Raw genomic sequence first — 12,177 nt, 5'->3', positions numbered from 1 at the left:
CAGAGATATATGTAAGAGACAAGGATAGGACGTAGAGTTCACGGAAGAAGATCGATATATATATTTTACATATTAATTTAGAATTGAATCATTCAAAAAAAATAAACTTACAAGTGGAGTCTGAAGAGGATAGAGGCGTACTCAAACGTTACCCCTATTTTGACAGGTAGAGAGATCGTTTCAGTTAACCCTCAGTTCACGGAAAAATTTAACACAAGCAAGTCATATACCAATATAGTAGGATTTGTAAACAATTTAACGAGATAGGTGTGTATGTGTATGTGTGTTTGGCTGTGTATAAATATTTTTGACCAAGCGATCAAATGTGTAACTTCCCCTTGAAATAATGCAGCTGTAAGCCCATTAGAGCTTCAATAATTGAAGTTTTTCTTATTGAATTTTTGTTTAACTTACATCAAATCTATTATTTTGAAATACAGTATACATCTGTTTTGTTTACATTACAGAGGTAAAAAGCTTTTTTGCCCAAAACATGGCACAAAATTCATTCACTAGCAGATTAAACACAACACGAAAATGTTCATTTCTGGAAAAAACTCTCTTCAATCGATCTCTGAGTTGATCAAGACTCGTGACTGAAGCCTCAAGCGCTCCTGCACCAAGAATGAATCGTGTATTTAGGGATCATATGGACAAGAACACGTCGTGACAGAAAATTCCAGAAGGAAATTGACATTGTAACAACAAACAAGTTACTCGTCTTCCTACAATGGAGATATTTAGCCTGAAGGTACAGCCTCGACTAAAAGATGCATAACATGGACACCGGAATTTAATATAGTAAAAATCACTGGTTAAGGGCATCGATGGAAATTTTAAATCTAATGCAGCGTCTGCAAATGCGCCTTAACATGTCTAATAATCAATAAGAACGTAAAATATGAAAAAAGTATACCAAAATTTGACCACATGTCTTTGCATCAAGCTCCTGATAACCTTTAAACGCTTTAACACAATTTAGTTGTAAATAATATGAACTCCCGACAACATTTTAGCACGAGACAACTTTTTATCAGATTAGCATGCGCGCACACGCATGCATTGTATATCTGTATTAATCATCAATACTGTTAATCAAGTAAAATCACATGACAGAAAAACAATATACCTAATGTAATCCCACAGGTCACATGCAAGGTCTGGGAAGGGTAGAGTGTACACAGACTTAGCCCCTACCTCGTGGCAGTAGAGTGGTTGTTTCCGAAAGACCATCACCAAAGCACAATCGATGAAAAACAGAGGAACTATCTTATTACTAACCCCTCAAAGATTGGTTCTCCACACCAAGCACCAAACTAAATACAAAAAGGGGAAGAAATAACATGCATATGAAAGGTTTCAGTAAGGGTAGTAGGTTATGTCATATCTATGTTTTCCTTCCTGTTTTTCTCTTTTCGGTGCATTCAAGGCCCAACCACATAAACCAATAAAAACGTCTCTCAGTCTGACATAAAAAAGTTGCACATCACCAAGAAGAAAGTGAGAGCCTTAACCTAGGTTGTGTTATCAAAATGAAATTTTAAAATTTTTGAAAAAATTAAGGCTTCTCGTAGCAATATAATATAGCTATCAAAATAATGAGAAAAGACCCTGAACTAAGAAGCAGAACCAGCAGCGTCTTTGATAAGTTTTGTGTCAAAGATCTCGATCCAATAGCCATCAGGATCTTTAATAAATGCAATACCTTTCATTTTTCCTGCAAATATGTTTACCTTAATTAGGAGATGAACTAAAATATATGCAAAGATCAGCTGACTATATGAAAACGAAAAGAGATCAAAGCCTTCCAGTCTAGTATCTGTCAGAAATTAGACAGAAAGGAATCCAATTAAGAACAATAGAAGGCGAGGTAATGATTAATAAATTCAGAATGTGCTAGACAGGGAAAATCCAATAAGCTTTGAACTCAAGCATCTAACTACAGGCAGATCACAACAGAAACAGAGATCTAATGTTTTCTTGCTTAACGTTTAATTATTTTTTTTAACAAGTGCTTATGGTTTCATTTGAGGTTTGTTAATTAATTGGAAACTTTAGTGACATTATTTTATTTTTTTAATCAAACTGAGTATAAGATACTCGATCAAAGATTAATAGTTTCACAAAAATAATACTCTTAAAAGGTTGAACGGTATGGGGAATGGAATAAACAAAGTTATCCCATGGATTGGGATATTCCATAGGATAAGTTATCCCACCATATATAAGGGATAACTTATCCCATTATAATAGTGTAAATGATGGGATAACTAATCCCGAGAATGATTAATATCCCTAACCAAACGTAGGACAAAATAATCCTGCATTTTATATTGGAATTGTTATTCCTTATCCCTCATACCAAACGACCCCTTAAATCCTTGACTTGGGAGCTTCCAATCATACATCTGGTAACTGGTTGCTTTTGTTTTTGGTAGTCGGTCCCTTTCTCAACTACTTCTGATTCTTGATCTTTTCTATGTTCACATTGGTCAAACAAGACAATCAGAGTCCATCGAGCTACCCCGCTTCCTTTTTTTTATTTTAAGCTTGGTCTTTTATGTTACTGTTATCCACTTAATCTCATATCAATTTATCACTTTTTCAAAAAATGTAGTAGCCGTTGGCAATAACTTTGTTATAAATGACCAGAGTACGAGAAGGATCATCCTTATAAGGCATGAGCCACATAGGCTTTTACTATTTCAATCTTCCAAGACCACCATCATTTGTCCGGTTAACCCCTCCATTAGTTTATATTAGGGATTATCTTAGATTTTATTTAGCAACCTCTCTTAAATCACACCACATCTAGATTATTCTTGTGTGAGTTCTCGTTCTCTCTTGGATTTGATTGAGTACAATCTAATTAGTGTCAAGTTATATTTGATTGTTCTTGATGTTAACTGATTGTGCTCTAATTGTTTGAATTCCCCTATCTTTCTAGCTATCTTTGATTAGTGTTTATTATAGGAATTTCAAGTTTAACTAATTCATAGAAAAAATCTAGTTATTTCCCCTATCTGAACCCTAAGCTTCTATCCTTAATTTCTTGTTGATACAATAGTGTGTTCTTGGGGTCCCTTTTTGTATCACCTTCTGTTAAATGCTCTACACCTTTTGGATATGTTGGGTTGGGCTGAATGTTATTTGATATTTCAGAAAAGTTAGATAAAAATGTGGTTTCTCAATCCAGTTCAGAAACAAAATATCGAGCCACGACCAAGGTAAGTTGCAAATTATAACGATCAAACAACTACTTCAAGAACTGAAGTTAGACTAGTCAAATGAAACTTGTTTTAATCAGATACACTTCATAGCGGTTTCTCAATCCAGTTTAGAAGCAAAATATCGAGCCACGATCATGGCAAGTTGAAAATTATAATGATCAAACAACTATTCCAAGAACTGAAGTTAGACTAGTCAAATGGAACCTGTTATAATCAGATACTTTTCATATTTACATCCAATTAAGTATTTCATGAAAAGACCAAGCACACAAAACTCGTCCATTTATCAAAAATACCTCCAGGAGGCATTATTGTTAAGTTTGTGAAATCAAGTAAATAATCATCCTGCAAATATATTCTCCAAGTCTATTGCTTGTCCACACCATTGTATATATAACAGATTAGGTGCATACAACTTGTATTAGAGTCCCACAATGGTGAAATAAGATTGTTCAACTGATCTGCCTTGGTTGGGCTATTGTACATGATGCTTGCTTGACAAGATTTGAAGAAAAGAGGGTTCAACTTATCAAGTATATGCTTCTTTTTCAAGAAATTAACAGAATCAGTCTATATATTATTTTTTTTGCATAGTAAATACAAATGACAGATCAGTGTATGTTCATGTCTACAGGGATAGAGTGGGGGATGCCAGAGAATCTAAAGCTTACACTAGCGTGGGTGATGACAGGGCCAGAGATTGATGAAGGAACGGAGGCATTTCCTTTATGAATATTTTGGACAATTTGTGTTGAAAGCTAAGTAGCGGACTCTTCACTTTCAGTGTTGCACCCGTGGCGACACAACGTGGGTGTGATGAACTTTTGGGTACTTTTACCAAAATTGATTAGAGAAATTCAGGACAAAAGCTAGGGTGAAATAATATTTAGGCATATGTTTTTTTATCGTTAAAAGATATTTGTGTTAAAAAGTCAGCAACTAAGGGTGCTTTAAAGATATTTACAGGTCAACATCACTGTTGAATGTGCAATGAACTCAAGAAGTCTATCATGACTTCTATATCATTTGCAATAGTCATGTTACACCCACAAAACAATAAAGAGATGCATGTGTACTTACTAATTTCATATTTGAACTTTGCTCTTAGTGCTTTCCTTCCAAATAGTCCACCATAATTTACATATATTCTTTCAACTTTGTTTTTAGATATTTGAATTATTTTTAGCCGAATCCCCGCACCCGTAACCATACCTAGATCAGTACCCCCAAATCCTAAAATTTAGATCATGAAGGATCCGACCTCTAGATTTGCACCTGTATCGTACAACCCGAATCCAAGCAACTTAGGTTAAAAGAAATCTTAGGTTCTTTGAAGGGGAAAATAGCATTTATTTTTTTGTAAAATCGAAACGGTGTAAATGATCTAGATAAAGTACTAGAATACTTTAATTCGCTAATACTTGAGAAATAAAGAAGTCTTTTTTTAAAAACTGGTACGATAATCAAGAAAGAATCTTACCGACTAATAGCAGACACGTGAACAAACACATAAGAGAAGATAAGATGAAGAGAGTATTTCTGAGTGAGAAAGGTTAAATTTTACTTCTCATAGCTAGGAGGCCTACTGTACCAATGAGATTCATCCATCAAAGCTCAAATAATCAAAGGTCAGAAAAGCATTTCTTTAGTGATGCATAGCCAATTTCAATTCACTTGTTAAGCTAGCCTTTTCATACAAATATCGTCTCAAAGAGGCCTATAAAGTAAGGTTAAATTACCGTCAAGAGGTTTCTTTACAAACTCCACTCCCAGACTTTCAAATCTCTCGCAAGCCTTGTAGACATCATCAACAGTAACACCTATGTGTCCTGAAAGAGGAGGAAACAAGTCAACCAACACCAAATAGGAATTGTAACATCTACAATGACATGCTCTAGATGCTCATAGAATTGCCGTTAGATACAAAGTAGTGAGCATCAGAAGTTAATGAAAATAGGCAGCCAAGAACTTTCAAGTGCGCAACGTTTGAATTTTCATATAGTTACATAGCTTGTAACATATTTGTCAATAAAAATTGGGCTGGACACTTGGAATGTACAATATGGCCTACATTCATAACAATTTTGGCAAAGGCTTTACTTTTTGCATCCCAATATATGACGCGTATCCTTCATCTACCACGAACCATCTCAATTGGCTCGACTAACTTCTATACAAGGCAAAGTCTTTTATTTCAAAGAAGTCAATTTTTGAACAAAATTGCTCCACTGTTCACACAATTGAAGTGTTATTCAGAACAAATTAAAGTGTAACTAGTATAATATCCTTCAACTTATCTTTACTGATCTCCAGACTTGCCAGATGGGCCTAGCTAAAAAGGGACAGAGAGAGAATGCCTTCTCTAAAATGGATTCCAGAAATCAACAAGTCACCTATCTCATAAGATACGTTCTCGAGAAACACAGCAATTTTTAAAAGAATTATTTTCTTCATTTCAAATTGACAACTTGCTTTTGTTGTTCACCGGCCTAAAACGGAATCTTCACCTTTTCTCTTCTTTTTTCCTTTGATGAAGTGTATCATCATGTTTTATCATAGGCAGTCCAACACTTACCTGCCCTTGCTATTTACCTACCAAGCATTTAAATTAACAGAAATTGATCGATTTCTCCCATATGTGAGCCTAACTGTCAGAAGGTTCGTCTTAAAACAAATCCACTAAGATATCTAATTGAGTGAAAGGAAAAAAACAAACTATTGCCACTTTACTTCAAGACACAACAAGGTAAAGGTTTACTGCAGAAGAAAATCAATGAGGTTTAAAGGGACAGAAAACGAAGCAAACAAAGAAGCTCTCTAAAGTCGAGCAAACAAAATTTGCAAATGTGCAAATTACATACCAAAGCCACGTGGTTCCGAATTTCCATTGTGGTAACCTGTAAAATTAGGGTCACTCTCAGTACCCCAGTTGCTGCAAATAAAATTTAAGAAACTATGAGTCACCAGATAGCAAGAAAATAGCAAATATCATACAGGCACCATATACACAATAGAGTTCTTACTGTGTAAGCTCTAATGTAGCTTTCTGACTAAAGGTCCAAGCAGTACGTTCAACTGGATCACTGGGTGCTAAGGTTGTATCCTATACCACCCGTAAGCAAATGTAAGGGAAATGAATATAAAAATTGGAGAGGGGAAGTATATCCAAAAGGAAAGAAGATAAAATAGCATTCTAAACACAAAGTTATCAGAAACTCACCTCATACCCCATGAAGTATAAGCTGAACTTCATCTCAGGGAAATCCAATCTCTTGAGCAAGCTGTAATGGACAAGGCATAAATCACACTTCTTCCGTTTCAATTTGCTTGTCTTACTTTCCTTTTTAGTCCATTTCGAAAAAGAATGCCTCTTTCCTTTTTTTACTCTTTAATTTAACTTTCCACATGACATGTTTAAAACCACAAGATTAAAAGACATCGAGGCACATTCTGTTTAAGACCACAAGATTCAAAAGTCTTCTTTACTTTCTTAAGCTCCGCATCAAGTCACAACAAGACAGATAAATTGAAATGAGGGAGTACTAAAATATTGAACTCCACATTTAGCTTATGCCTACACTTTGATACAACTAAGACAAATTACATCTATATTCACAGATTTAAGGATTTGATCAAACTCAAAAACATAAAGTTCAGAGATGTATTCGTCAAACATTATACTGTATGGGAATCCAAACAAGAGCATTCAGAACTTAATCAAACACCATTTGTCAATGTCAAACATTATACTATTTGAAAATCCAAACAAGAGCTTTCAGAACTTAATCAAACACTATACTGAACAAATCCTACAGTAACATTACATTGGGTTCCATTGAGTTGTAATTTACCAATACAAAGCATTAACAAAACACAATATTAGGGAGAAAGTGAAATAGATAACATTAGCATAGTAAAAATTAATTCTTGTGTGTTGTTTTGTATTGTTTTGATGAATACAACTTGTTTGGATGGTTGTTACTTGTTGTATTGTATTGTGTTGCTAGTTTAAATGCAATGTTATTTTGATTGTTAATTAAATTTCATTATATCGTATGGTAAAATGCATCCTTAGTTATTGAAGAAACGTCTCATTTGTATAATGACCGACTTGGTGCGATCGCACCGTTATCTCTTTTTTCTTTTGTCATTTTGTCTTAATGTATTATATAATAATCCTGCTTTATCATTAAACCTTTTTATAGTAGCTCTACCTCACACCCTACTTTACTTGAAGGTTAATCCTTCAAATTGTTGATGTTTTAAGTTATACAACAATGAAAAATGATACAATCTATCCAAACGTTCTATTCATCAAAACAACACAACCCAACACAATATTATACAATACTGTATAAAACAATACGAAACAACCATCCAAACAGTCAGTACAGGCAAACGAATATTCGAAATAGATAGAAAGACTTACGACATGCCCAACACTTTGGAGTAGAACTCAAGACTCACTTTGGGATCCTTAATTCTAAACATCTAAATTCAAAAAAACAAAAAGGGGTCATTAACACAATCCATAAAATCATTTACTCAGTATCTACAGTTCCACAATTTTGGGGCTTACTGTTTGTTGCAAAAAGTAATCTTTAGTTGCTTCATCAGGGGTAGCATGAAGACCTGGATTATTAGAAGGCGAATCCTTTGAATCTGAAGCCATTGATGATGATATAAACCTAGAAAAATTAGTAACCTGCAAAGAACAGAAATGGGTATTAGTAAAAATTATAAATTTTTACAAAAATTGAACCAATTTTTTTTTGTTTTTGGAATCAAGAATTGATATGGGTGTTGGACCTTAGGTTTGATTGTGAAGAAAGAAGGTGTTGGAGATGAAAATGGTGATAAGGAAGGTTTATTTATGGTTGAATTAAGCAAAGAGAGTAAAGAGAAGGCTGCTCTAGGAAGTGAAGCAGCCATTTTTGGGGCTGAAGAAATACAGAGAAAAGCTAATAATCTCACCTGGTGAACTTTTTTTTACCACTGTAATTGGCTTTGGATAATTTGTGTAGTTTATTTATATAATAGAAGTATATATACGCAAAGTTACACAAATCTCACTCGTTTATGAACATATTAGTACTTTCCTGTACGGGTTTATAATATTAAGAATTTTATTAAAATTTAAAAGAAGATATATATATTTATTCGCATGTATATTGTTGAAGTGTGTGACCATCTCATCTAAAAATTTAAGTTGTTAAAGAGAGCACATTTTTATTATTTGATTATATTCTCAACACGCCCCTCACGTGTGGGCCTGATTTTTTTCATGGGCCAAGCACGTGAAAATTCTTTTTGATTTGGGTGGCAATGAAATTCGATCTCAGGACCTTTGCCTGCTCTGACTCTCTTCTTATGTATCTATATTTTAAAAGTATGTGGTATTTCTTATACATATATCTAGTGTGATTTGCATATATAAATGTGATACATAAATTATTTCACTTGTCTTTCTCTCTACATTAGCTTGGGTCGCTTGGTAGAGTGTATTAAAAAATATAATGCATGCACTAGGTGTGTGTATTAGTAGTACCTTGTTTGGTACACTTTTTCATGCCATGTATTAGTTATACACTATATTGTGTATTAAATTGTGTATTACTTATACCAAGGAATTCTAGGTATTAGTAATACATAACATTTAAACACTTACATTAAATTAAATAATTACAAAACTACCCTTAAAGCCTTTTTCATTTTCTTTGTTGTCATAAGTTTTTGTTTTTATTTTGATTTGCTTTCCAGTGTCTTTTAATTTGTTGGTGTCTTAATAGGCTTTATGGCCTCTTAAGTATCTTTTTAAAAAGAAATTAGTTTCAATATAATTTTGTTACTATTGTGACAATAAATTTGATAAAATAAATTATTTTGCCAACTTTTCACAAAAAATTTTTGACGCAATAGTACAACTATTTAATATTATTTTTGAAAAAAAGAAGAAGAAGAGTTAATGATGTTTTGGCAAAGAACTTTGTTGCAAAGAAATTGTACAAATAAATAAAGTGTGAAGGGTATTTTTGTAAACATATATTTTTTAATAGAAATTATGCAAGTTTTGTTATTTCTAATACATCAAACCAAACAATGTATAAGAAATAATGTTTGCATAACTGATGCAGGCTAGACTAATTCAAGCATTACTAATGCACCCTATTTTGCATTGTTCTTATACACTCTATCAAACGACTTAGTGTATGTAATAGCAAAAATACATATATTTATGTATATTGAATTGAAATATGATATATAATTATAAATTAATAATACTATACATAATTATTTTAAACTATATGAAAAAATAATAAATATATATATAATTAGATAAATACAAATATTAAACACCGAATAAAAAATCAAAATTATCGCACCAAAAACAGAGAAAGATTGCTCAAATCTACGAGGAAAGAGAGAAAATATTAACCAAATATCTTACCAGAAACAAGCACTAAAAAGGAATAAATATATGGATTTAATTTGTATTTTTTTTACAAAATTGGGGTAAAGAAAGTTCATATAATCAACCATTTGAACTACTGTCATTTCTCAAAAATATGATAGGCACCTGCTGGGAAACAAAGATTTAATTTGTACATACTAAAATACCATTAAAAAATACATTATTAATGGTGTTTAATATGTTCCAGCAAATTATTTGTCCTATTTTTAAATTACTAATCCTAATTATGTAGGGGATTACTTATAATTTATCTTTTTAAGTAAGTGATGATTTTGTTTTATACCATTAGGTGATGTTTAGTTGTTTTTTTATTTTTCTTTTAGTCTTCATTAAGAGTCTGGCGTTCATACTGAAGTTTCGAATAAATTTGGACAACACATTGCAGGGTTTGTTTGAAAATGAAGCTATAAATAAAATTTTGATTAAGGATGAAACAATTCTACCACCGCATCACAATCCATATTGATATATGTAGTTGAGTTCTAGAAAAAACAATCTTGACGTGAAATATACTTTTTTTTCATTTTTATATATATAACTATAATGAATATTTGAACCAAAAAAATAAATCTATTTAGTTGACTTAATAGCATAATACTTACCAAATATGTTTAAAGTAAGGAAAAAATTTGTATTTTTAGTCTTTAATTAATTGAATCAATGCTTAATCCTTCAAAATTCTTCCTAAATTTAATGAGTGATGTGTTCTTGTTATGTGTAGGATCTGAAAAAAGATAGGATCGCAAGGGTTTATTATACATAATTTTACTCTGCATTAATTGTTAAATCATTTAACTATCCAATTATTAATATTTTTTTTATTTTCAGCCAGTGTCCGAAGTCCACATTGAAGCTCCAATTAAATCTGAGTCATATATTGCGAGACATATTTGTGGATGACGCTCCCTCCCAACTATTAATATCACTCTATATTTAAGAATAATATTACTTTTATAAAATAATTTAAATGTTACACACTTCCATGTAAAGGGATAACAAATACACATTTTATTTATTTATTCAAGAATAAATACACCGGATCAAATATTATAAAAATCAAAATTAAAGTTTACCAATATTCCTAGAATAAGAACGAAATTGTGGTCAACTACTACTATTTTAAAGATGGTTTTTCTTCTTCTTTCTATTTGATGTTCGTATCTGCTTTAAAATTTGACTAATTTGAATTTTTATGGAAAAAAATAATTTTTTAAATTTAAAATTCAGACTCAAATTCAAAATCTCAAATTAAGAATAAAAAATAAATAATTACCATTCCATTATAACATTAATCCGGATTTAAAGGCGTCATACTTTGGTAGTGGAGGAATTAAATATATTTTGAAGATTTAATATTTACTTGTGAATAATGTGTAAGAAAGCAAAAAAGATTAGGTAAGAGGTAAGAGGTAAAAAAAAAAAAAAAAAATTAGGTAAGAGGTACCTAAGTTTATTTATTTGCTTACGAGTTATGACTCATAAGTAATCACTTGAATATTAATTTGCTTAGTTCACGATGTGTGTTGAATATAACAATAATTTTAAAAAAAAGGTAAAACATTACTTTCGTCGATGAATATTTAATATTTCATAATTTAAAATTTCGAATATTATATCAATAGGATTTGATCAATATTATGATTTGACACTTGAGAAATAAAAATAACCTTGGTATAAATTTTTTCATTACGCAAAAACTCACACATTTAAATACAAATAATCTTTTTTTAAATATCAAATATATAAATAAATTATTTATTTTGGACTAAATATAAAATATAAAAATATCAAACAATACGGATAGGTATGATATAATTGTTGTCCTTTTGTTATTTACTTCTTGAAGTACTAATTCAATATTCAATAAATCTAAGCATTGAATGTTTGTACTAATAATTGAGTTGATTATTTTTTTCAAAAAAATTAGTTTTTTGATAATTTGTTTAAATGTGTGGTCCGCCTGTTTTTATTGTCAGTCGTTATATCTCATAAACGTACACGACATGTAATAGTACCACAAATAACTGTCAATAGTTCAAAAATGAAATTAATAATTTGCATCAAATTTAATACATAAAAACACTGTTATTAATTAAATTTAGATACACCCCGATCTATCACATGTGACTCTTGACGAAGAATCAAGAAAAATGTTAAAAACAAACTAAACTTGATCAGAATTTAGGATACTTCACTCATATTATAAGATTGAAAGTGTATTTAAATTTATTTAGTTAAATAAATAAGCATTTTAAAAATTATCAATAATTTAAAATTGAACGTAATAATTTACATCAAATTTACGAGCTTACTATATCAGATTTAATACTATCTACCTCACCTACAAACTAAATCATTATAAATGGTCCTAAGAAAAAAAAGACAAAATAATCTTGCTCTAAATATGAATGGTCTACTCTACCATGGCAAGTGTCATCCTCTAATCTAATCTACAATTGTCACACACACTGATGT

The 12,177-nt window shown here is 31.3% G+C and overlaps 1 protein-coding gene across 3 annotated transcripts; it reads right to left on the bottom strand.

Annotated features, from left to right (window-relative positions):
* Positions 1-370: 370 nt before the first annotated feature.
* On the bottom strand, positions 371-8,257 carry LOC125844983 (lactoylglutathione lyase). 3 transcript variants are annotated; one of them, XM_049524352.1, is made up of 9 exons: positions 8,040-8,198; positions 7,810-7,935; positions 7,660-7,721; positions 6,451-6,511; positions 6,254-6,333; positions 6,092-6,162; positions 4,970-5,059; positions 1,615-1,717; positions 371-617 (listed from the first exon to the last, which is right to left on the bottom strand). In XM_049524352.1, the coding sequence occupies exons 1-8, from the start codon at positions 8,160-8,162 to the stop codon at positions 1,617-1,619; spliced, it is 714 nt and encodes a 237-aa protein (XP_049380309.1). In that variant the 5' UTR covers positions 8,163-8,198; the 3' UTR covers positions 371-617; positions 1,615-1,616. The 3 variants fall into 3 exon arrangements, with proteins under 3 accessions (XP_049380309.1, XP_049380310.1, XP_049380308.1); XM_049524353.1 differs by lacking the exons at positions 371-617; positions 8,040-8,198 and adding an exon at positions 8,205-8,257 and having other exon boundaries at positions 1,611-1,717; XM_049524351.1 differs by lacking the exon at positions 371-617 and having other exon boundaries at positions 1,611-1,717; positions 8,040-8,199.
* Positions 8,258-12,177: the final 3,920 nt, after the last annotated feature.

This window comes from Solanum stenotomum, chromosome 11 (assembly GCF_019186545.1).
Source record: "Solanum stenotomum isolate F172 chromosome 11, ASM1918654v1, whole genome shotgun sequence".
NCBI classification, from domain to species: domain Eukaryota; kingdom Viridiplantae; phylum Streptophyta; class Magnoliopsida; order Solanales; family Solanaceae; genus Solanum; species Solanum stenotomum.
Note: the sequence above shows the minus strand (reverse complement) of the source record. Positions and strands in the feature narration are given on the sequence as shown.